The sequence below is a fragment of the Eumetopias jubatus genome, unplaced genomic scaffold, assembly GCF_037043125.1.
Source record: "Eumetopias jubatus isolate StellerSeaLion01/CBP00866 unplaced genomic scaffold, mEumJub1_p1.0 scaffold_4, whole genome shotgun sequence".
NCBI classification, from domain to species: domain Eukaryota; kingdom Metazoa; phylum Chordata; class Mammalia; order Carnivora; family Otariidae; genus Eumetopias; species Eumetopias jubatus.
In genome coordinates, this window is record NW_028274810.1 from 61677810 (window position 1) to 61705492 (window position 27683).

At 36.8% G+C, this 27683-nt stretch overlaps 1 protein-coding gene across 1 annotated transcript in view; it reads right to left on the reverse strand.

Moving 5' to 3' along the window:
* Positions 1 to 27683, reverse strand: part of PRKAA2 (protein kinase AMP-activated catalytic subunit alpha 2) — a 69560-nt gene that overhangs the window by 17121 nt on the left and 24756 nt on the right. The window contains exons 2-3 of the mRNA XM_028106849.1: positions 20174 to 20315; positions 25 to 118 (exon numbers count right to left, since the gene is read on the reverse strand). Of these exons, the coding sequence (XP_027962650.1) occupies positions 25 to 118; positions 20174 to 20315 (236 nt within the window). The remainder of the gene's footprint in view (positions 1 to 24; positions 119 to 20173; positions 20316 to 27683) is intronic.

Consider the following 27683-nt stretch of genomic DNA (forward strand, 5'->3'; position numbering starts at 1 on the left):
TGTACTAGATAGTAAGTTACTCACCCGGCCATGTTTACAGATGTAGTCAAATAATTCACCACCAGACACATATTCCATTACCATAAAAAAATCTGTTGGAGTGCTGATCACCTGGTATCTTTTTTGTAAATGAAAAATAAAAAAATGTTAGTTTTTAAAAAAATCAAGCTAGTGTATTATTGCTACAATTTTATATTCTAATGTTTTATAATATTTTAAGATGGCAACAAATTATGTTATCAAAACAATCACAGAGCTATAAACACAGCTTTAAAAAATTCTCTGCTTTCTGAGGCTTATGGACTTTTCTTCAGATCCTCCCTTTCATGTTTATAAAATCTTTGGAATCCTTCATTCTTCAATAACTAAGCATTCATTTCTCCATTTAAACAAAAAAATTTTTTACAGTCTATAGAGATCAGGTATCATATTTAAACATAAGTTAAAAATATTCTTGTTAAGCCTAAATGATACCACAAGAGATTTAATCAGCAAAATGCAGAAAGTGGTCAAATGATCCTTTCTTCAACAAATAAAATGTGAGAAAAGGGGTAAGGGAAGCTATAGACTAATAGTAAATCAAAAGACAAATTGACCTATTATACTACAGAGATTTGTTTTGATTTTTTTTTAAAGATTTATTTTAGAGAAAGAGAGCATGCATGCACACCCAGGGGGACGGGCAAAAGGAGACGGAGCGAAAGAATCTCAAGCAGACGCCACCCTGAGTGAAAGCCTAATGCTGAGCTGGATTCCAGGACCCTGAGATCATGACCTGAGCTGAAACCAAGAGTTGGACGCTTAACGACCGAGCCACCCAGGCGCCCCAAGACTTATTTTGATTCTGACTCCAACGCACCAATTTTAAACCACTTATGAAACAAAGTCTGAATACTGACTGGATGGTTGATATTATCATTTTTTTTTAGGTGTGATAATGAACTGTGCTTGTATTACTAAAAGAGTCTATGTTTCAGAGTAGATACTGACAAGTTTCAGAATAAAATCATAATATTTGGGATTTGCTTCAAAATAATTTGTGATGGAAAAAGTGGGAAGAAGCAGGTAAAACAATAAACTGGCAACTGCTGAAGCCAAATGACAGATACTTGAGGCTTCATCACTTTGCTTTCCTATACATTAAAAACATTCCATAGTGGGGCATCTGGGTGGCACAGTCAGTTAAGCAACCAACTCTTGGTTTCAGCTCAGGTCATGATCTCAGGGTCCTGAGATCAAGCCCCGCATCAGGCTCCAAGCTCGGCATAGAGTCTGCTTAAGACTTTCTCTCTCTACCTCTCCCTCACCCTTTGCCCCTCCCCACCATGCTCTCTCTCATTCTCTCTCAAATTAATAAATCTTTTTTAAAAAGTTCCATAGTAAAAAGTTAAGTAGACAGACAGATGAATGTATTTTTTTTTTTAATTTACTTCTAGGCACTCAAAGCTGAGAACATTAAAAAGTAAGAATCTAAGCTGTATTTGAAAAAAATTTTCTTAAAAGACAACTTCCCCCCATATATCCAATTTTACCAAAGTTCTGAAAACAAGTTAAATACAATTATTGTTTTAACTGAAGGTTACATTTAACACACATAAATGAACAACTGATTGACTTTTTAAAATAGTTTGCCTTGTTTATAAAGGATTATCTATAATCTGGTTGCTTATAAGCAATATCTAACTTATACTGAGTTACTATTTAGGGACACTAAGTATAGCTGTGCAGTTTCTACATGGCTTACAGGCACCCATTGAAGGCACAAGCAGGAGCTGAAAAGTGGCCCTGATGGCACCCTTTAGAAGGTATCAGAAGCAGGGGACCTTCCTGGTAAATTAGTCCACCCAGATGGGGTACTTTTTATTAATGTGCACAATAGCAACTATGTGCTACATGGTGGTTCTGGCTACTATTAAAGAGGAAAGAAAAAATGGCCAGGTCATTGGTGATATAACCTACATACTGTACATTTTAAGAAAAAACACATCACATATAAACACTTGAAAAAAGTAAAATATTAAAGCTATAGTATGAAAATGATTATAGAGTTTCAGAAGAAATATTTCTAATAGCAATCTTTAGTCTTTGGGATGAAAAATGACAAGGAACTCACTTTATATAAAATAAACTAATATAACTGAGGAATAAGGTTGAAATTACTTCAAATGAACTATGAAAAGGGAATTTTACCTGAGAATTCCAGAAGAAATGGTTCTATAAAAGCAATCTTACCAGGCACGAAACTCTAACTGAAAAAAATGAATAGTGTGAAGCAGGAGCACCTATTCACCTCACTGTAGGCTAATCTGATTTATTTACAGAATTCTCCATCACTTTTCTGCTCTGCTACATCTTTGGGGCATATGAGAAAAAAAGTGATGAAATTTTAGTATATTTAGCTGCTGATTCTTCCAAGTATATCACAGGTCTTCAGTGGATACTGTTGGATTGAACTACTTCATGAAACCTCTAACTCCAAAGCAGCCACTGTCCATATCAAAGGCCAATCTAGATCAATGAAAACCACAACCAACATTATGAGTACTTACCATGTGCCAGACACTGAGCTATTAAATAGTGACATTTACTATTTGTTGAAAACCTACTTGTATTGCACTTGATGAGATCAACACCTCCTCCTCCTACTTGCGGAGCCTACGGTCTATTCAGGAACACACATATTAGACAAGTATTCTTTTCAAAATATGAATCTTTTCTTCAGTAGTCTCCTAATAAAAAATCTTCAGGGGGTTCCCATTGCTCTTAGGTCCTGAGTGAATCAGGCCTCCGTCTGAGTCTGTACTATCTCCTCTTTGATTCGCACCACTGCAGTGCACTATTTCTTTCTTTCATTAGTTGTACTGCACTTCCTTCCGCCACGGCATCTTTGTATAAGCAGTTTCTGCTAACCTGAATCCCGTACCTGACCTGTACTCTGCCGTTTAACAGTCTACCCATCAATCTTTCTAGCTCCGCTTAAAGGTCAGCCCTTTTTGCTTTCACAGAAGCACTCCCTTAGCTTGAGACCATGTGCCTCAGTTTGTGTTTATACAGTTAGTGTGCACCTAGCAAAGTATCTATAATGAAGTAGGCATTTAAGTAAATATATAAAGCAGCACTTTTAAATAATGTGAGCAGCTCAGAGCCAAAACCAGAATAATCTGAAACAGAAATTATAGCAACATTACAATAAAAATTCAATGAATAAAATGTCAATTAACTAGCATGAAGCCAAGACAAAAGGAAACATGATTTTTAAAAGAAATAAATCCTAAGAAAACAGCTTCATATTGGGACTTAGGGAAAAAGGCCAATTCCAGGATTATGTTCTTATATCTAGCCAAGTAAGCCAAATTTTTGCACACTCCAAAATAATCACATTGAAGCATTATAAGAAATTCAATCATGAGGGGGCGGAGCAAGATGGCAGAGGAGTAGGAGACCTGGATTTCGTCTGGTCTCAGGAATTCAGCTGGATAGGGATCAAACCAATCTGAACACCTACAAACTCAACAGGAGATCAAAGAAAAGAATAGCAACAACTCTCTAAACAGAAAAGCGACCACTTTCCAGAAGGTAGGACATGCAGAAAAGTGAATCCGAGGTGATATTCGGGAGAATAGATGGCAGGGGAGGGGGCCTCTGTCGGCTGCTTCTGGCAAGTGATAGAGCAGCGGAGCACAAAATCGGAACTCTTAGAAGTCTGCTCTGCTGAGGGATGTTGTTCCCATGGCTAAGCGGGGGTGGAACCATCGTGTGACAGTGTGATCTCAGGACCCTCGGGGTCACAGGAAGACCGGGGGTGCCTGAGTGCAGCAGAGCTCCCAGGTATCGGAGTGGGGAAGCCGGCTGCAGAGACGGAGCCGAGGAGCAGGCTCTCAGCTTGGGGCTGCCATAAACCGTGATCCTCGGCCCAGCCGGACCACTGCTCCTCCAGCAAGGACCCAACACAGCAGATCCGGGGAGATTCCCCTTCCCCAGGGAGGAGCAGTGCAGGAGCGCACAGCAGGGATCTGCTGGGTTTGGTGACTCCACATGGATGGGGTGCCAGAGATAGAAACGCTCGGTCACAGGCCAGGTGAGCACGGAGTGTGGTCGGAGACCGGGGAGACGGGAGTGATTGACTGCTTTTCTCTGGGGGCACACTGAGGAGTGGGGCCCCAGTTCTCGGCTCCTCCAGGGGTGGAGATTGGGAGGCCGCCATTTTCACTCTTGTCCTCCAAAGATGTACCGAAAGCTTGCAAGAAACAAAAGCTCCCGAGTCGAGAGCACACCCGAGCAGATTACGTAGCCCAGACCAGCAAGGGCAGGGCAATTCCACCTCCAGCAAAGACATTTGGGAACCACAGCAACAGGCCCCTACCCCAGAAGATCAGCAAGAACAGCCACCCAAGACCAAGTTTACCGATCAATGAGAACGGCAGTACTCCAGAGCTAGGGGAATACTGCACCTAGAATCCATGGCTTTTTACCATGATTCTTTAGTCTTTCAAAGTTAATTTTTTTTTTTTAATTTTTCTTTTTCCCTTTTTCAACCAACAGCTTATCAATCCCTTTTTTAAAAAACATTTTTGTTTTTCATTTTTAGAGTCATATTCTATCCCTTTGTAGTAGTTACCCTTATTTTTGGCATATATATATAAGTTGTTCTCTCTTTAAAATTTTGAGATACGGTTTCTTCTAACAGATCAAAATATACCCTAAATCTCTAGTGTATGGCTTTGTTCTAGTCTCCTGCCTGATCACATTCTCTCCCTTTTTTTTTTTTTAATCCTCTTCTCTCCTTTTTCAAACAACTTACCAATTCCTTTTATAAAATTTTTTATAATTTTCATCTTTACAGTCATATTCCATCCCTTCATCGTATCAACCCTTATTTTTGTACATATATAAATTTTTCTTTCCTCAAAATTTTGGGAGGCACTTTCTTCTAAGAGACCAAAATACACCCAAAATCTAGAGTGTTCCACTGATCTATGCACCAGCCTGATCATATGTGATCATATTCTGTTTTTTTGTTTTGTTTTGTTTTTAACTTTTTCTTTCTTTTTTTTTTTCTTTTTCTTTTTTCTTTCTTTCCCTTTCTTTTCCCCTGGTTTCAGGTCTTTTCTGATTTGTTTAGAATATATTTTCTGGGGACGTTGTTACCCTGTTAGCATTTTGTTCTCTCATTCATCTATTCTCCTCTGGACAAAATGACAAGATGGGAAAAATCACCTCAACAAAAAGAACAAGAGGTAGTACCAACTGCCAGGGACCTACTCAATACGGACATTAGTACAATGTCGGATCTAGAGTTCAGAATCATGATTTTAAAGATACTAGCTGAGCTTGAAAAAAGCATGGAAGTTATGAGAGAAACCCTTTCTGGAGAAATAAAAGAACTAAAATCTAACCAAGTCGAAATCAAAAAGGCTATTAATGAGGTGCAATAAAAAATGGGGGCGCTAACTGCTGGATAAATGAGGCAGAAGAGAGAATCAGTGATACAGAAGACCAATTCATGGAAAATAGAGAAGCTGAGAAAAAGATAAACAACTACTGGATCATGAGGGCAGAATTCGAGAGATAAGCAATACCATAAGACGAAACAACGTTAGAATAATTGGGATCCTAGAAGAAGAAAGAGAGAGAGGGGCAGAAAGTATATTGGAGCAAATTATAGCAGAGAACTTCCCTAATGTGGGGAAGGAAACAGTCATCAAAATCCAGGAGGCACAGAGAACCCCTCTCAAAATCAATAAAAATAGGTCAACACCATGACATCTAATAGTAAAACTTACGAGTCTCAATGACAAAGAGAAAATCCTGAAAGGAGCTCGGGAGAAGAAATCTATAACCTACAATGGTAGGAACATTAGAATGGCAACAGACCTATCCACAGAGACCTGGCAGGCCAGAAAGGACTGGCATGATATCTTCAGAGCACTAAATGAGAAAAATATGCAGCCAAGAATACTATATCCAGCTAGGCTGTCATTGAAAATAGAAGGAGAGATAAAAAGCTTCCAGGACAAACAAAAACTAAAGGAATTTGCAAACTGAAACCAGCCCTACAAGAAATATTGAAAGGGGTCCTCTAAGCAAAGAGAGAGCCTAAAAGCAGACCAGAAAGGAACACAGACAATATACAGTAACAGCCACCTTACAGGCAATACAATGGCACTAAATTCCTATCTTTCAATAGTTACCCTGAATGTAAATGGGCTAAATGCCCCAATCAAAAGACACAGGCTATCAGATTAGATTAAAAAACAAGACCCATCGATATGCTGTCTGCAAGAGACTCATTTTAGACCCAAAGACAGCCCCACATTGAAAGTGAGGGGGTGGAAAACCATTTACCATGCTAATGGACACCCAAAGAAAGCTGGGGTGGCAATCCTTCTATCAGACAAATTAGATTTTAAAACAAAGACTGTAATAAGAGAGGAAGAAGGACACTATATCCTACTTAAAGGGTCTATCCAACAAGAAGATCTAACAATTGTAAAGATCTATGCCCCTAACATGGGAGCAGCCAATTTTATAAGGTAATTAATAACAAAAGCAAAGAAACACATTGACAACAATACATTAATAGTGGGGGACTTTAACACCCCCCTGACTGAAATGGACAGATCATCTAAGCAAAAGATCAACAAGGAAATAAAGACTTTAAATGAAACACTGGACCAAATGGACATCACGGACATATTCAGAACATTCCATCCCAAAGCAATGGAATGCACATTCTTCTCTAGTGCCATGGAACATTCTCCAGAATTGATCACATCCTAGGTCACAAATCAGGTCTCAACCAGTACCAAAAGATTGGGATTATTCCCTGTATATGTTCAGACCACAATGCTTTGAAACTAGAACTCAATCACAAGAGGAAAGTTGGAAAGAACTCAAATACATGGAGGCTAAAGAGCATCCTACTAAAGAATGAATGGGTCAACCAGGAAATTAAAGAAGAATTAAAAAAATTCATGGAAACCAATGAAAATGAAAACACAAGTGTTCAAAATCTTTGGGATGCAGCAAAGGCAGTCCTGAGAGGAAAGTATATAGCAATACAAGCCTTTCTCAAGAAACAAGAAAGGTCTCAAATACACAACCTAAGCCTACACCTAAAGGAGCTAGAGAAAAAACAGCAAATAAAGCCTAAACCCAGCAGGAGAAGAGAAATAATAAAGATCAGAGCAGAAATCAATGAAATAGAAACCAAAAGAACAGTAGAACAGATCAACGAAACTAGGAGCTGGTTCTTTGAAAGAATTCACAAGATGGATAAACCCCTGGCCAGACTTATCAAAAGAAAAGAGAAATGACCCAAATCAAAAAAATCATGAATGAAAGGGGAGAGATCACAACCAACACCAAAGACATACAAACAATTATAAGAACATATTAGGAGCAACTCTATGCCAGCAAATTAGATAACCTGGAAGAAATGGGTGCATTCCTAGAGATGTATCAACTACCAAAATTGAACCAGGAAGAAATAGAAAACCTGAACAGACCTATAACCACTAAGGAAATTGAAGCAGTCCTCAAAAATCTCCCAACAAACAAAAGCCCAGGGCCAGATGGCTTCCCAGGGGGAATTCTACCAAACATTTAAAGAAGAATTAATACCTATTCTCCTGAAACTGTTCCAAAAAATAGAAATGGAAGGAAAACTTCCAAACTCATTTTATGAGGCCACCATTACCTTGATCCCAAAACCAGACAAAGACCCCATCAAAAAGGAGAATTACAGACCAATATCCTTGATGAACATGGATGCAAAAATTCTCACCAAAATACTAGCCAATAGGATCCAACAGTACATTAAAAGGATTATTCACCATGACCAAGTGGGATTTATCCCTGGGCTGCAAGGTTGGTTCAACATCTGCAAATCAATCAACGTGATACAATACATTAACAAAAGAAAGAACAACCATCATATGATCCTCTCAATAGATGCAGAAAAAGCATTTGACAAAGTACAGCATCCTTTCTTGATCAAAACTCTTCAGAGGATAGGGATAGAGGGTACATACCTCAATATCATAAAAGCCATCTATGAAAAACCTACAGCGAATATCATTCTCAATGGGGAAAAGCTCACTTCCCCTAAGGTCAGAAACGTGGCAGAGATGTCCACTATCACCACTGCTATTCAACATAGTAGTAGAAGTCCTAGCCACAGCAATCAGACAACAACAACAAAAAAATCAAAGGCATCCAAATCGGCAAAGAGGAAGTCAAATTCTCACTCTTTGCAGATGATATGATACTGTATGTGGAAAACCCAAAAGACTCCACCCCAAAACTGCTAGAACTCATACAGGAATTCAGTAAAGTGGCAGGATATAAAATCAATGCACAGAAATCAGTGGCATTCCTATACACCAACAACAAGACAGGAGAGACAAATTAAGGAGTCGATCCCATTTACAATTGCACCCAAAACCATAAGATACCTAGGAATAAATCTAACCAAAGAGGCAAAGGATCTGTACTCAGAAAACTATAAAATACTCATGAAAGAAATTGAGGAAGACACAAAGAAATGGAAAAACGTTCCATGCTCATGGATTGGAAGAACAAACATTGTGAAGATGTCAATGCTACCTAGAGCAATCTACACATTCAATGCAATCCCCATCAAAATACCATCCACTTTTTTCAAAGAAATGGAACAAATAATCCTAAAATTTGTATGGAACCAGAAGAGACCCCGAATAGCCAGAGGAATATTGAAAAAGAAAAGCAAAGCTGGCTGCATCACAATTCCAGACTTCCAGCTCTATTACAAAGCTGTCATCATCCAGACAGTATGGTATTGGCACAAAAACAGACACATAGATCAATGGAACAGAATCGAGAGCCCAGAAATGGACCCTCAACTCGATGGTCAACTCATCTTTGACAAAGCAGGAAAGAATGTCCAATGGAAAAAAGACAGTCTCTTCAACAAATGGTGTTGGGAAAATTGGACAGCCACATGCAGAAGAATGAAACTGGACCATTTCCTTACACCACACACAAAAATGGACTCCAAATAGTTGAAAGACCTAAACGTGAGACAGGAGTCCATCAACATCCTAAAGGAGAACACAGGTAGCAACCTCTTCGACCTCAGCCGCAGCAACTTCTTCCTAGAAACATTGCCAAAGACAAGGGAAGCAAGGGCAAAAATGAACTCTTGGGATTTGATCAAGATAAAAAGCTTTTGCACAGCAAAAGAAACAGTCCACAAAACCAAAAGACAACCGACAGAATGGGAGAAAATATTTGCAAATGACATATCAGATAAAGGGCTAGTATCCAAAATCTATAAAGAACTTGTCAAACTCAACACCCAAAGAACAAATAATCCAATCAAGAAATGGGCATAGACATGAACAGACATTTTTCCAAAGAAGACATCCAAATGGCCAAGAGACACATGAAAAAGTGCTCAACATCGCTCGGCATCAGGGAAATCCAAATCAAAACCTCAATGAGATACCACCTCACACCAGTCAGACTGGCTAAAATGAACAAGTCAGGAAACGACAGATGTTGGCGGGGATGCGGAGAAAGGGGAACCCTCCTACACTCTTGGTGGGAATGCAAGCTGGTGCAGCCACTCTGGAAAGCAGCATGGAGGTTCCTCAAACAGTTGAAAATAGAGCTACCATACGATCCAGCAATTGCACTACTGGGCATTTACCCCAAAGATACAAATGTAGGGACCCAAAGGGGTACGTGAACCCCAATGTTTATAGCAGCAATGTCCACAATAGCCAAACTGTGGAAAGAGTCAAGATGTCCATCGACAGATGAATGGTTAAAGAAGATGGGGTATATATACACAATGGAATATTATGCAGCCATCAAAAGGAATGAGATCTTGCCATTTGCAACGATGTGGATAGAGCTGGAGGGTGTTATGCTGAGTGAAATAAGTCAATCAGAGAAAGACATGTATCATATGACCTCACTGATATGAGGAATTCTTAATCTCAAGAAACAAACTGAGTGTTGCTGGACTGTGGGGGGGTGGGAGGGATGGGGTGGCTGGGTAATAGACATTGGGGAGGGTATGTGCTATGGTGAGCGCTGTGAAGTGTGCAAGACTATTGAATCACAGATCTGTACCTCTGACACAAATAATGCAGTATAAGGAAAAAAAAAGACAGCAGGAGGGGCAGAATGAAGGGGGGGAAATCTCTCAAACCATGAGAGATGATGGACTCTGAAAAACAAACTGAGGCTTCTAGAGGGGAGGGGGTGGGAGGATGGGTTAGCCTGGTGATGGGTATTAAAGAGGGCATGTTCTGCATGGAGCACTGGGTATTATGCACAAACAATGACTCATGGAACACTACATCAAAAACTAATGATGTAATATATGGTGATTAACATAACAATAAAAAAATTTTAAAAACTAATGATGTAATGTATGGTGATTAACATAACAATAAAAATGAAAAAAATTCAATCATGAAATTCATATATTTAAAACAGCAGAAGAGTAAACTAACATGCTTTAAAATTTTTTTTCAGAAAAAAGTATTTCTAATTAATCAAAATAAATTCAAGTATCCACAAAAACCTCAAGCATTCTCCAGGTGACCAAGTTATATGCATTTCTAGGCATTATCCAGTTAAATAGCCTATAGAACTCAGGAAAAATCTTTCCAAAGTTAGGCAAAAGTCAATATTCATGAGTATGCCTTTTTGATGGTTATATCCATAGAGATTTCAAAACATTATTTATATAGCTGCATATCAGAATAATATTTTTCTTTATTTAGAAGTCAGTTATTAAAGAAATGTAGTAATCATTACCCTTCGTTCATGGCACCTGTCTTTACTGGTCCTTGAATGGCCTACTTTTATTTAATTACTATTTTTAATACTATAATAAGCACCTACAAACCCATCACCCAAACAAAATACATAGGACCTCAACAATACCTTCCATCTAACCATACAGTGGAGTCATTTTCCCCTCCCACTGCTTCCCCTCAACCAAGTTTCCCATCATCCTGAATCCCCTTCCGGCTTCCCTTGCTTTCTCTTTTATACGGTTTTATTTATATACGTATATACATGTGTATCCCATTGTCTTCATATATACGTAAAATTCATACTCTTATGTATATTTTTATTTTAATTGCTCTTAGCAAAAGAGCTCTTAAAAAAGGGTATCAGGTGTGGCCTGTGGCTGGCTCAGTCAGTTAAGTGTCGGACCCTTGATTTAAGGTCAGGTCATGACCTCAGGGTCCTGGGATTGAGTCTGCTTGAGGATTCTCTCTCTCCTCTGATTGTATGCCCTCTCTCTCTCAAATAAATAAATCTTTTAAAAAATAAAAAAGAGTATCAGGCTATATTTAGTATTTTGGGGCCTGTTTTATTGAGATTCATCCACACTGTTGTGTTTTCTAGTTATCTGATGTGACCATTGCATGATATTTCATTGTATTTATTGATCTCTCCTTTTACCAGAGAGGCTATTTATTTATTCATCCAATCTAGAGGCTATTTATTTATCCATCCAATCTACCACTGGAGGGTAAATCGTTTCCACATTTTGCTATTATAATAGTGCTGCTGCAAACATTCTTATACATGGCAAGATTTTCTCTTTGATATATATCTGAGTGGAATTGCTGAGTCATAGTTCATGTGACTGTCCAATTGTAAGAGCTAATGCCAACTATTTTCCAAAAGATTTTGGCAATGCTGAAATCTTTACAAAGTTTGTGGATTTATATATTCTCCAACTCCTGCAAAACACCATACACATTTCTTATTAAATGCTCACTCCTGTACTTTGCCCATTTTTATTAACTTGATCTTGCTTTATTTATGCATGGATATACAGAATAAGTCAGTATCTTTTCTAACATTCTAGAGTATAAGATTATTAGTATGCCTTGATTATTAACTTCATAAAAAGTATACATTTTCAATCAATTCACACTGAGTAGTCTTTCATTTTCTCTGTAAAGAGATCTGTATATATCTCTAAAAAATAATAGCCTTAAAAAATGTATGTGTATATACCCATGCAATACTGTCATCATGCATAAATTTAACAAATCATGAATGTCATCAAATATCCAATGAGGTTTCCTGATTAGCTTATAATGTTTTTTTTGGTTTTTGTTTTAATATTTTGATTAAATTAGGATCCAATTATAATCCATACACTGCAACTGACTGATATATCTCTCATGTTTCTTTTAATTTATAGGCTGCTCCTCCATCTGTTTTTTTCTTTTCATGCATTATTTTGTTGAAGGAGCTGGCTGGCTTGTCCTGCAGAGGATTCCCTGCTCTCACTTGGCTGATCCATCCTTTATGGCAACATAATGCACAATTTATAGCACCCTCTTAGATCTAGAGACTAGATCAGATTTCATTTTGACTTTTATTTTCCTTTGAAAGACTAGATGGTGCTGTGCACCTCCAAGCAAAGGCCTGTAATATCTGTCTCTCTTTTTTGAGAAATCAGCACCATTGCTGATCAGATCCTCAATTTATTAATTCATAAGAAAATTTTAAATGCTAGCCAATTTGCATAGTCTAATAATATATTATGTTCTAAAGGAAATCCTCAAAACCTCATTCCTCAAAAACTCCACTGTCTCTGAAGTGCAGTCCATCAGATTACACACCCAATACCCTTCTTTTGTTAGTCATCAACCTAACTCCCTTTCATTCTGACTTAATGTCTTCTTCCCCCATTGCTACTGTTGTACATGATATACACATGGGTGATCTGTCCAATACATGGCCTCTAATTTCCTGACCTCCTCATCCTCCACCACACCCAGCCACTCACTCCGTGGTCATACACCATCAAACACTAACTCTTCCAATTATGCACTGGATTCCTTCCTCCCACCTAACTAAAGGACTTGGTTTCTACAATTAGCTTTTCTTTCTCCTGTATCAGTCTCTCCATCTTGACCAAATCATCCCCTTTGGTGTACAAGCATTCTATAATACCTTTCATCTTAAAAAAACAAACCCTGTTTAGACCCCACATTTCCTCTCATTATCACTATTTCTCTTCTCGCCTTTTAATAAAATTTCTGAATTGTCTATTATAACTAACTCCCCTTCTTCAGCTCAAATTCTCTCCTAAGCCCCTCAAAACAGGATTTTGCCTTCATCATTACAATAAAGTGGTCCTTTTCAAAGACACCAGCAGCCTCCACCTTGCCAAATCTAATGGGTCAATTCTCAGTCTCATCTTACTCAATATTCAGCAGTATAAGGAATTGTTAATAATCTCTCTTTCTTCAAATATATTCTTCACTTGGCTTCAAGATAGCATATTCTCCTGGTTTTCTTCCAACCTCTTTTAACTGTTCATTTTCATTCTTCTTTGCTGGTTCCTCCTCATCTTGGATATCTTAACATCATCATGCCCTAGAGATCAATCCTTAGATTTCTTATTTATCTATACTCTATACTTGGTGATCTCATCCAGTCTTAGGACTTTAAAATATCTTAACTACCATCTATATGCTGATGACTTCCAAATTTCTCTTTATCTTATGCCTGTCCCCTTAACTCTGGAGTCATTTACTTAATAACCTACTTATATCTTTACTTAGATGCCTAATAAGCATCTCAATATCATAAAACAATATCAAATTCTTGATACCACCCTCCAACACCCCACACCTCTAACTTATTCCTCCTACAATTTTCTCCATTTCACTTAATAGCAACTCTATTCTTTTATTTGCCCAAGCCAGATAACCTTGGAGTCAATCACTGCCTTCTCTTCTTTCACAACCCACATTTAATCTCTAAGCAAATGCTGTTACCCTACCTCAAAAGTATATAGAGAAGATGCTTACTTCTCAACACCCTCCAGATTATGCTCTAAGCCACCAACTCTTTTACCCACAACACTGCAGTTGACTCCTAATTTGTTTCCCTGCTTCACCATAAGTCAGGTCATATCATACCTCTGACCAAAACTTTCTAATGGCTTCCCATCTGACTCAGAGTAAAAGCCAAAGTCCTTACAATGGTCTATAATACCCTACAAAATCTGGCTCCCTTTTAGGTCTCTGTCCTCATCTCTTAGTCCAATTCCCCCTAGATTACTCTGCTCCCTTGATCTCTGGCCTGTATTTCCACCTCAGAGCCTTTATATTTACTGTTCCCTCCATTTGTTACTTTCCTCCTCCAGATAATCTGCATGGGATAGTCCCTCACCTTTTCACAGTCTAACTTACAATATATTTTACTAACATAAGTTTTATTGTCTATCTACTCACCACCCCCCCGCAACTATACACACACACACGTGAACAGAAGCTCCATAACAGCAGAGATTTTGTTGTCATGTCATCTTTTTGTTTGCAGATATATCCCAAGTGACTCAGTGGTGCCATCTGCTAAATGAAGGGATGAACAAGCTAACTTTCTGGCCTTGTTTTCCTCCATTTCCCTACACATACTGTATGTTCCCAACAGACCATGTTCTTTATACTTTCATTATTTTGCTCTTGTTGTCCTCATAGAACCATCAGGACCTTGTTCAAATGTCACCTCTTTACTTATACATGCTATAAGTAATTAGTAAATACCTACTACTATACTAGGTGCTAGGGAGATAAAGATGATATCTAACATCTCCATTTAGATCTAATGGGATTCTCAACTTAACACGGCCAAAACTAGTATGCTTAACATCCACCTATACCCCAACATGACTCTCTTCCATTCTTCCTATCTCAAAAAATAGCCTCATTATCAGCACCTAGTTGCTCAAGCCAAAATCCAAAATCCCAGTTGCTCAGGCCAAAAGAAAAAAATTCCTCAGCAACTCATTAACTTTACCTACAAAATATATATTGAATCCATAGATTTCTCTCTCCCTAGACCAGTGGTATCAAATAGAACTTTCTGCAATAATAGAAATGTTTTATATAGCCTCTTAAAATAGCCATTAGCCACACATTGCTATTAAACACTTGAAATATGGCTTGCTTGACTAGAGAATTAAATATTTTAATTAATTTAAATTTATGCTACATGTAGCCAATGGCTACTACACCGGACAGCACAAATCTAGACTATCACTTTGATTAAAGCCTCCATAATCATAATCTCTTAGCTGGACGACACAACAATAGCTTCTTAACTGGTCTGCATCCACTTCTGCCCCCATACCCATTCTATACTATAGTCATATCATCTCACCAGTTGGCTAGATATTAATAATCTTCCAGGTCTTAGCTCAAACTTTACCTCTTCTGTGAGGCCTTCCCACAACTTAATCTGAATTAACACTTACTCCTTGCTAGTCACAACCTAGAACAGCACTCATTCTCCTCAAAGCACTTATCACTGCCTAAAGTAATCCTGTTACTTTGCTTACTCACTATCTAGAACTGCTAGATAGCTCTAGAACAGAAGCTCCATAAGGGCAGAAACCTTGTCTTTCACTATCATATCCCCAATGCCTACAACAGTTCCTATTAGATAGCAGGTACTCAGTAAAAATGTGTTAAATAAAAGAAAAAACAAACATAATTCCTGCTTCTAAAGAACTTGCTCTTGTGGGAGATACTAATACAAACAAATGAGCAAGTTCAAAGTAATGTCAAGGGCTTTGGAAAGGCTGACTGCTGTGGTACAGAGAGGATGATGCCTAACACAGACTTACAGAGTAAACAGGTTTTCTAGAGATAATCACCTGTAAAGGCTAAAATCTAAATGGTAAATTGGAATTGGAAACCTAGGGGAAGGGAGGTGTAGAAAAAGCTTTCTAAGTAGAGACAATAGCTGAATGACAACAAGCAAAAGAGGATGGTGCAATAAAAGCAGAAAGAAATAGACTAAGAAGATACTTAGGGATAAGACCTGCAGAACTCAATGATTGATTATATATAAAGATGAGGGAAATGGAATTAAAGATGATCCCTAAGTTTTGGCTTAGAAAATTGCATGAATGGTATTTTTGCTCAAAACAAAACAAAAAACAGGAAAAAAAAGAAAGAAGTTTGGGAAAGAAAGAAAAGTTCGACTTAGTTTCAGATGATTCAATGACTTCAGAATGGAAACATCCAATAAAGAGTTCAATAAGTGTGTTCAGGATTCAGGAGAAATATCTGGCCCAGAAATATGGTTTTGGAAATCTTTAGCACAAAGATGACAAATGACAACCATTGTAATAGATGGGGTCACCCAAAGGTGGTTCACTAACACTACCCTAGCTCACAATGCAGACATGGATCAATATTTAATGGCCATGAAGATGAAGAGGCCCATAAAAGAAAGTCTTAAGAAGACGAAAGAATCAGAAAATCAGAAGACTGTGATGTTATAGAAACTCAGAGAATACAACATTTCAAGGTGGTGGTGGTGAATAATGTTAAAGAGCTGTCTATAGGTTGAGTAAGATAAAACTTTCTTAATAAAAAGTAAACAGGCAAAACCAGCTCTACCAAATAAGTACTGATCTTCTGATTCATTAAAGTGAAGTTCCCTAAGAACTACGGGGGGCGGGGGGGGGGGAGGGACAAAGACAAAAGTCTAATCAACAAATTCTAGTTCATGGGAAAGTTTGGAGTTTCCTGTGAATCCTGTTTACTCTTTTCAATTTTCAGTGGGATTTTACAATTTGAGTTAATAGAGAAATCATGCAATAAATATCCTACATTCTTGGTTTTTGGTTTTCAAGCTTTACTACTAAAGAAACTAGAGGCCCATTCTGTAACAAGGGAACTATTCTTGGCAGTTAGTCCAAGACTGCACAAAACAAACAAAACCACTAAAAGGATCAGGTCTCTCTCCCTGTTTAAATCACTAACACTGTTAGAGGCTATGTCAATAAGCTTGTTCTATAGCAAGGATACTTGAGTACTTTTTCTTTTTTTTAATTCAGTCCACAATTGAAGAGGCAATCTGGCTGAATGGATTAAGCCCAAGGCTGGAAGCCAGAAGCTTTAGACATTATATTCACCTCTGCTAATTACTTTCTGATCAACCCTGAGAATGTTCTACATCTCTCTCACAAAACAAAATAGCAAATACTTAAATAATTCTAAACCAGAATAAGATAATTAGCTAAACCAAAATTTGAAATTATCATTATAGAAATGAAGGCAAGAAAACACTGGTAGATATGACATCAAAAATAAGCTTTTAAATCCTCATGACAGTTGCAACTGCTTACTGACAAAATCTGATTTGTGTTTGCAGGAACACAACAGGAACTAGGATTCATACCCTAAGTGGACAAAATTTCTCTAGGGTCTTTCAGGCTGGCATTCTAAAAGGGATGAGGTCAAGGAACAAGGCAAATACAGAGATCTCCCCCTTCACTCTCATTCTGGCATGTGACACTTTTAGTCTGGCTTCCCAGCTTTCTCCTCTTATAGGAAGTGGCCGCTCAGTAAGGAAGAGCAAAAAGATTTAGCTTAGAAGCCACTCAGTAACTAGAATAAAGTCATTATCAGCATGGAGTCAAAGTTATTTATGAACTGTTTCAAGTAGGGGAAAAACAGTTAAGAATCATGAAAGTGGACTGAAATATCAGCTTGTAGGTTACCTAGTCCTACTTTAGGCCAATGCTCATCAAATACCAGGCATTATACCAGTGCAAACACATCCCCACTTTAAAATTAAGGAAACAAAGAATATGAGAGGTGAGTTACCAAGGTAGTAGGTGGCATTTTATTTCTTATGCTAATCTTAAAAAACCTGCATATACATATCCTGAATCATCTAGAATGTAGGTCCTAGACGATAACCTTGTAATCAATCATGCACCGTCATGTTATTTTAGAGACTTCATTTCTTCTTTATGTTGATGAACAAGTGAACTTCACATGAAGATGAAAGGACACTGACGCTCACTGTTAGAATGCACATCTCATGGTAACAATGTGAGACCTGAGTCATCTCTGCTACCCAACAGCAGACCAAGGCCCTCCAGAAAAAGCCTTCCTGAACAGTTAGGCACATATTCATATTGTTGGTAAGATGCACTGAACATACCAATCTGCAACAGTTCACTAACAATAAATGTAGCTAGTATGAGTAAAGACTAAATGCATGTTCCCAATCCCAGCAATAATAACTGGATAAGCCACTCATTTAAGGATTTCAGGAATGCTCCTGTATTAGTTTCCTACTGCTACCATAGTTCAAATTTGGTGGCTTAAAACAACAAAATGTATTACCTTGTAGTTTTATAGAAGTCTGACAGGTCTCACTGGGCTAACATCAAGGTTGGCAGCAAGGCTCTAGAGGAAAATATTTGTATTTTCCAACTTTTAGAGTGCCGGCATTTCTTGGCTCATGGCCCTCTTTCTCCATCTTCAAAGTCAGCAACAGCCAGTTGAGTCCTTCTCACATTTTATCACTCTGCCCTCGCTTCACTCTCAAATCGCTTTCTCTGAGTCTTCTGACTCCCTCTTTCACTTTTAAGGACCACTGTGATTACTACTGGCGCATCCAGAAAATCAAGGAAAATTTCCCTATTATAAGATCAGCTGATTAGAAACTTTAAATCCATCTATAACTTTAATTCCCCTTTGCCATGTAATATAACATATTCAAAGATTCTGCGGATTAGGATGTCTTGGGGGGGCATTAATCAGCCTATCACAGCTACTATGCTAGCCTTGTCGTGAGGCAAATAATGTACCTCTGCAGATTATCAAGTTGTTCCTTGTTAACACTGACATCCAAAGATGGCTCACTAACAAAGTTTAGGCTAAAGAGAATATTTGATTACAGTGAACTAGCAAACAAAGCCTCAAAGACATTAATAATGATTTTTTTTACAATATACTCATATGAACAGGCTTTCTCTTCAATATTATTTGAATCAAAATATAAATATGGATGTCCTTCTATTAAACTAACAATGATTTGGTTTTTGAAAAATGGTTTTGAAAAATTTCAAAATTTCAAAAATTTTGAAAAAATTATTCATCACATTATACTATAGATATTACTTTGAATTTCTTTGACTTGTCTTATATTTAAATTGTGAATTTATTTTGGTTTCATAATTGTGTCAAAGCTATAAGCATATGGAGTTTATTATACCGAATTCTTTGTTCCTGTATACTTAAGTAACAATATACTAAAAATAATTAAGTCAAAACCAGGGATCCACAAATTTATTTTTTCCTTAAAAGGAGTTCATATAACTTTGTTTTGAGAAAGACTGGAGTACTGGAGTAAAGCATTAATAGCATGGCATTTGGAGTCAGATATGAACTCAACTACCAGCTCCACAACCTACTGGCTCTTTGACCTTGGACACGTTGCTGATACTCTTTAGATATGGAATTTCTTTATTTATTAATTGAAAACAATACCTACCCTACAGGATTATCATGAGGATAAAGTGAAATTATATATTGCTCATAAATAAATAAAAAAATAATAAAGCTTATAAAATGCTCAACACAGTTCCTAGCCACTAGCAGGTACTCAACAAGATTAATATTTATTCTATAAAACTCTATCCAAGCTTTAAGACATAAAGTAAAGACAATTTTCAGTGGTTAGTGTATTACATTTTCTCAGTAAATATTAATGATTTAAATGATTTCAAAGGATACTGTTACATACTCAATATCTACTTTTTCTAGCTCTAATCAATTTTAAATTCTTTCAATATAATTAATCAGCTTTATCAATCTCTTCATATTATCTTTTAAGTTTGTAACTTGTCCTATCAAGAAAAAAAAAAATCCACCTGCCTTCCTAAGAGCTCTGCTATCAGTAATCACAGTAATTATTGCAGTTTTGCAAGTAATATACAATGGTGGATAATATTAAAGTTACATTTTACCTTTTCCAAAAAGAAATCACTGTAATGTTAATGAAACGAGACTAGAAAAAAATTAGAAAATGAATCTAGGAACATCGAAGTCCTAAAGGCCCTTTAAAGTGAATACTAGAGAAGAGTCAACTCCCAAGGCTGCATTCATCAGGTGAAAACAGTACCAATTTTGAAAAACTGACTTTTAATTATAAACTAAACGTATGCAAGAAAGGATTGATGGAGGTTAAATGAATTAACACTTGCTGAATATAAGTATTAAAGATTTATACTTTCATAAAAAGTTAACTAAAGATAATTATTTGTAAATTCATAGGAAATATTTCAAGACAGTTTCTCTTTTGCATTATCAGGTACAAAAATACTTACAGTTTGATAATATGAGGATGACGAAAGAGTTTCAGATTTTGAATTTCTCGTTTTATTTTCCCAACAACATCTAAACTGCGAATCTTCTGTCTATTTAAGATTTTAACTGCCACTTTATGGCCTGTCAATTGATGTTCTCCAACTAAAGAAAAGAAAAGGAAAAAACTTGCTGTCATAGCAACATAATCATTTATTCATTCTTCCTTCCACTTAGAACCCCAAATTTCTCTACTCATATATACCACTTTTATATCATTTATTGTATAGAACTTAAGGTTTTTTTTACTTGTTTCTTCTAGTAGAGTATGTACTCCTTGAGGAAAGAAACTGCATCTTGGTCTTCTCTGTATCCTCAGTACCCAACAGGAGATGTTCGTTAAATATTTGTTGAAAGGATTACTGAATTCTATATTACCACAAAAAAATAACCAAATGTGGAACATCTTTTGGATAGAGCAGACTTCACTATGTTAATCTCTTTATTTCTTCATTTCTGGTAAATGCCAATCATTGTATTATAGAAGAATAAATGACTGCTGTAATTAAAAACTTATAACTGGTTTAATTACTATTTCATTAGAAAATATATTTATATAGCCTTTATTTTATGTATTTATTTGCCTTTTCCATAAAGCCTTCCTATTTCCCCCTATTCAATGGGATCTCTACTTCTTTCAAACCCTTATAAATATATTTACAAAGCTCATGTATCATTTATCATTTTTAGGCTATTGTAAACATTTGTGGTTTTAACAAATCATATGACATGAGCTATGACATCATACCCACCCCCACCTTGAGTAAGGCAGTCAGTATTCATCTGACTCTCCCAGAAGTACATAGCACAGTATTTTGTACATAACACATGCCAAATATATGTTGCATTAAATGAAACAATAGTCCTTCCCCTTTCATATAACACATTCATAGTATCCACACTACTAGTAATATTCAAATGAAAAATCCCTCCATTAGAAAACAAATTTGTCAGCCTCCCCTCCTATTTCCCTCAATTACTATTCTAAACATTGATCATTCTCCTCACAACACCTAGTCAACCCATAACTCCTTACAGCAAATTCCCCTTCCATTTCTTGGGAGAAAACGAAGTCCATAGGAATGATTTCCTCTATCTTCAGGCTTGGTTATATCCACATCTCTCTTTGCTCCAGTCTCAGATGTTTTCACCCTCCTCCTGTTCAAGGCCAATATCATCAACTTGTGGCCTTGAACTCACCTCTTCTACACTCTCCTTATACTCAATCATTTTCTTTCCTAATAGCTCCTTTTTCCTTAGCCCATCAATATCCTGTCCTGCCCCCAAATCTTCCATTTACCCTGCATCTTCCTTCAGTTTTCAACATTTGTCTCACCAACATTTCTCAAAACAGTAGTGTACATTTATCGTCTGTTCCTCGCTTTTCACCCTCCTAACATTACTGCTCTCTGGCTTCCACCTCTACTCCTCTACCGAAACCAAAGGGTCACAAAAGACCCATTAATTTTCAAGCCATGTATACTTTCCAGTTTTCAGATTACTGCAACAGACAACACTGATTATTCTCCCTTTTTGGTGGCACTTCTCACTCCTGGTTCTTCTACTAACTCAGATGGTATGCTTTATGGCTTCCACCTGTTCTTTAAAGTTTAGGGTCCCCAGGTTTCTAATATATAACCAAAATAGATCCTTAAGTGATCTAGCCCATCTCTCATAGTTTTAATTATCACCCATGTGCCAAGGACTCTGCCCTCTTCTTCAAATTCGGGTATCTCAGTCCTAGTATTATTCCACAAACACCTCAAATTCAGCATGTTCAGAAGTAAACTCAGCATTCTCTTCCCCTTCCTCCACCAAACCTACGTCCTCAATTTCATGTGATGACACACAGCCTATATGCTAGAAATCAAAGAGGTGACAATATCTCCTAAATATTCTTGGAATCAAGTTTCAAATCATTAAAACAAATACATTAATAACAATGATAGAAGTGACGACACTTATTGTTTTATTATTCTAAGTACTAACTACTCTGCTCACTCAGCCGAACAACTCTATGAAGTATTGTCCTCCATTGTAGAAATGAGAAACCTGAAGCACAGAGAAGTAACTCATCGGAGGTGATGCCCTACGAGGTGGCACAACACGTGATCTCAAGCTCCCTCGCTTCAATTACAGGAAGCAAGAAAGATCCACACATTATTATGTGTAGATTATAATAATGCCCCCAGTCAGAACAATCCAACCAGGAAATGGGCTGACCTAGGAAGAAATGAGTTTCTTGTCACTAGAGATTATTTTTACCTTTATAACCTTCTCAAGTAGTAAATTATCATCTCAAAAACTTTAGTGAAGCTCGAAAGTTATTTTACCTACATATGAAACAAATTGGGAGCCATCATATCAAGTTCAAGCAATCTATCCTAACATTCCAAAATATGTCTCCAGAACTCCTGAAAAAATTACCAATTTCAGGGACTTTTTTAAATTAATTTTTTAAATTCCAGAACAATTTACATACAGTGTTATATTAATTTCAGGTGTACAATATAGTGATTCAACAATTCTATACATTACTCAGTGCTCATCATGATAAGTGTACTCTTAATCCCCTTCATCTATTTCACCCAACCACCTACCCTCCTCCCCTCTGGTAACCACCAGCTTGTTCTTTGTATTTAACAGTCTGTTTTGTTCTTTTTCTTTGTTCATTTGTTTCTTAAATTCCACATGAGTGAAATCATATGGTATTTGTCTTTCTCTGACTGACTTCACTTAGCATTGCATGCTCTAGATCTATCCATGCTGTTGCAAATGGCAAGACTTCATTCTTTTTTATGGCTAAATCAATTTCAGGGACTTTCTACTCAATTAAAATAAACTAACTGGTTTCTTGATGCCTGGGTAGTTTACTACTCACCTTTGGGAATTTCGTAATACCCAAACACTTGCCTGCATGGCCTAAAAAATAGGTCTTTCTCCTCAACTCCCAGACAGCCTCAATGAAAGTAACCAATGCTGCATCCCCTTGTCAATACAATAAAAAAAAAAAAGAGTTCAATTCCTCCTTCCCCATTTGATAATTGAAACTACTGACTACTGAGAACATATGTGCTCTTTCCAGATCAAAAAGATAAGAGCAAAGACTCTACCAGTCAAACAGATGTTTTGTTTTTAATGCTATATGCTTAAACCAAAAAACAAAGAAACCAGAAAGTGAATGAAATTACTCAAAACAATTTAATGATGAAGTATTACTTTGCCAACAAATTCAATAAAGCTGCCGTATACAAAATATACAAAAATCAGTTGTGTTTCTATACACTAACAATGAACTATCAGAGAAATTAAGAAAACAATCTAACAATTGTATCAAAAGAATAAAATACTTAAGAATAAATTTAACCACAATGTGGATGGAACTAGAGGGCATTATGCTAAGCGAAGTAAGTCAATCAAGGAAAGACATGTATCATATGATCTCACTGATATGAGGAATTCTTAATCTCTGGAAACAGGGTTGCTGGAGTGGTGGGGGGTGGGAGGGATGTGGTGGCTGGGTGATAGACACTGGGGAGGGTATGGGCTATGGTGAGTGCTGTGAATTGTGTAAGACTGTTGAATCATAGACCTGTACCTCTGAAACAAATAATACATTATATGTTAAAAAAAAAAGTAGTAGGAAGGGAAAAATGAAGGTGGGGGAATCGGAGGGGGAGATGAACCATGAGAGACTATGGACTCTGAGAAACAAACTGAGGGTTCTAGGGGATGGGGCTGGGGGGATGGGTTAGCCTGGTGATGGGTATTAAAGAGGGCACATATTGAATGGAGCACTGGGTGTTATACGCAAACAATGAATCATGGAACACTACATCAAAAACTAATGATGTAATGTATGGTGATTAACATAACATAATAAAATTAAATTTAAAAAAAAGAATAAATTTAACCAAGGAGGTGAAAGATCTATACACTGAAAATTATAAGACACTGATAAAGAAGACACAATAGACATACCACGCTCATAGACAGAAGAACTGATAATGTTAAAATGTCTCTACAAACAAAGCAACCTACAGATTCAATGCAATCCCCATCAAAACTCTAATAGCATTTTTCAAAGAAACAGGAAAAAAAAATCCTAAAGTTTATATGGAACCACAAAAGACCCAAAAAGCCAAGGCAATTCTGAGAAAGAACAACAAAGCTAGAAGAATCACACTTCTCAACTTCAAGCCATATTACAAAGCTATAGTAATCAAAATAGTCTAATACTGGCATAAAAATAGACACACAGGTCAATGGAATAGGACTGAGAACCCAGAAATAAACCTACGCTTATATGGGCCAGTTAATTTACAACAAAGGAGTCACGAATATACAAGAGGGAAAGGATCATCTCTACAATAAATGGTGCTGAGAAAACTGGACAGCCAAATATAAAAGAATGAAACTAGAAACCTATCTTACACATCACAAATTATGAAACCATAAAACTCCTAGAAGAAAACATAGGTGGTAAGTTCCTTGACATAAGTCTTGATAATGATTTTTTTGGATATGGCAAAAAAAGCCAAGACAACAAAAGCAAAAATAAACAAGTAGGACTACTTCAAACTAAAAAAATTTTTGCTCAGAAAAGGAAACAAAATGAAAAGACAACCTACAGAATGGGAGAAAATATTTGCAAATCATGTATCTGATAATGGGTTAATATCCGAAATATATAAAGAATTCACACAACCAAATAGCAAAAAAAAAAAAGTCTGATTAAAAAATAGAGGAAATGAATAAACTTTTTTCCAAAGACGTACAAATGGCCAACAAATACATAAAAAGGTGCACAACGTCAATAATCATCAGGGAAATGCAAGTCAAAAGCACAATGTATATCACCTCATATCTGCTAGAACAGCTGTCACCAAAAAGACAAGATATAAGTGTTGCCAAGGATGTAAAAAAAAGGGAACCCCTATGCACTGTTGGTGGGAATATAAATTGGTGCAACCACTATAAAAAGCAGTATAGAGGTTCCTTTAAAAATCAATAGAACTACCATATGATCCAGCAATCCCATTTCTGAATATGTATAAAAAAAAATGAAAACATGATATCAGAGAAATACCAGCACTTCCATGTTCACTGCAGCATTATTCACAACAGCCAAGACATGGAACTACCTAGGTGTCTGTCAATAAATGCATAAAGATGTGACACACACACACACACACACACACACACACACACACACACACATTATCATTCAACCATGAGAAAGAAGAAAGTTCTGTTTGTGACAGCATGGATGGACTTTGAGGCATTATGCCTCTGGCTTATGAAATCAGCCAAATAAAGACAAACACTGCATGGTATTGCTTATATGTGGAATCTTTAAAAAAGTCAAACTTGTAGAAAAGGGGAGCTTGGTAAAAGTGTACAAACTTTCATCTAGAAGATTAGTAAGATCTGAGGATCTAATGTAAAACTTGGTGACTATAGTTGAAAACACTGTACAACTTGGCACCTGGGTGGTTCAGTCATTAAGCGTCTGCCTTCGGCTCAGGTCATGATCCCAGGGTACTGGGATCGAGCCCCGCATCAGGCTCCCTGCTCAGTAGAGAGCCTGCTTCTCCCTCTTCCCACTCCCCCTGCTTGTGTTCCTGCTCTCACTATCTCTCTCTGCCAAATAAATAAATAAAATCTTTAAAAAAAAAAACACTGTATAACTGAAATTTGCTAAGAGAATGTAAATGTTCATATATATACAAATATATATCATATATAAATATATACATATTTATATTTTCATATATTTTTACATATATAAATAAAATGTGAGATAGGTGTGTTAACTAGATGGGAGAAATCCTTTCACAATGTATACATATATCAAATCATGATATACACTTTAAATATCTTACAATTTTATCAATCATACCTCAATAAATCTGAGAAAAACTTCTAACTAAAAGTAATTTTTTTAAAAAAAAGCATGACTTTATGACATCTGAGGAAATAACTGACTTATTACTCTTTATATCTGAAGAAATTTTTCCCCATGAAACACTGGAAAAGAAAGGACATTATCTCTTGAAACAGGGATGCTGATAAGTTAACTGAATATCTGATATCAAGAGTCAAATATATTGAGGGGAGCCCAGCTGGCTCAATTTGTGGAACCTGCAACTCTTGATCTTGGGGTTGTGAGTTCGAGTACCACGTTGGGTGTGATTGCTTAAAAATAAAACCTTAAAAAAAAAGTCAAATATATTGTGAATGCCTCTTCTTTTTGCTGAACTATATTAGCCCCTATTGCCTAATAACTTGGTAAGTGAATTAGTACTTAGTAATAATTAATTAAATCCAAAGTATCTCATCATATTCTACGTGAAAGCCAAAGGAATATTCCTAAAATCCTCTAAGAAAAACAGATTTAAGACCAAGAATTTCTTCTGTATTATAGCCATAAACTCTTCTAGGGAAGTAACTGGAAAAAAAAGGCTTGGATTCATCAGTTTTATTTCTATTCATTTATTCTGTCTAAATACATTTACTGGGTACTTTTCACACGCCAGGACTATGTTGATCAAATACACATGAAAAAAGAGGTTTAACAGGATTCCAAATTTTATAGGGGAAGAAACATCAGCAGTAAAGGAGCTAAAATAAATTCTGTATGGTATTAAATCTGTCTGCAGGCTATTAGGAATACCTTCTTTGTAAAGGGAGAACACAGATAAGAAAGAACAATAAAAAAAATGCCAGTGATAGACAAATTTGCCATGATTTATCATGTATTCAGAGTAAATATCCAGATCAATACAAGCAATAAATGGAACAACTATTTAATGAATGCCTACTATGGTAAGCACTGTACTAAACACTTGAGAAGTGAGCAGAGTAGTTCTGTCATACCCAGTATTTATCCCACCCTTCCTTCCCAGACATAAAGACTCCCAAATTACACCTGAGCACATGGCTGCCCAGAGTAGAGACAGCATCCTAGCATCTCTTTTAACTAGATGTGGCCCTATCACTATATTCTGGCCAATAATATGTAAGCAGAAATGTCCCTCACAAGCTTATTCTTCATCCCCTTCTCCATCCTAAAGCCTGGAATTCCAAAGCCACCATCTTGAACCTTGAGGACAGGGTTAGGCAGGTGGGAGCAACAGAAGAGAGAAGCCCATGCTTTTGATGCCACTGGGTACAACAACATTCTGAACCACCTGCTCAGACTGTTGTAAGAGAGCAAAATACTATCTTGTTTAAGCCACTCTTTTTTTTGATGTCTGCCATTCACAGCTGAATAGAATTAATTCACTATTTTAGCATTCTTTAAAACTCAAAAGGTTTGAACTTACTTCAAATTTCCAATTTTGCTCAACTACCATCCCTGAACTAACGGAAATAAATTCATAGCCCACACAATTTCTTGAATTAAAGAGTTCTACAAATTTACCACTCATTCGTGTTTCATTTTGCTTTTCCTAAATTACAGCCAAATTA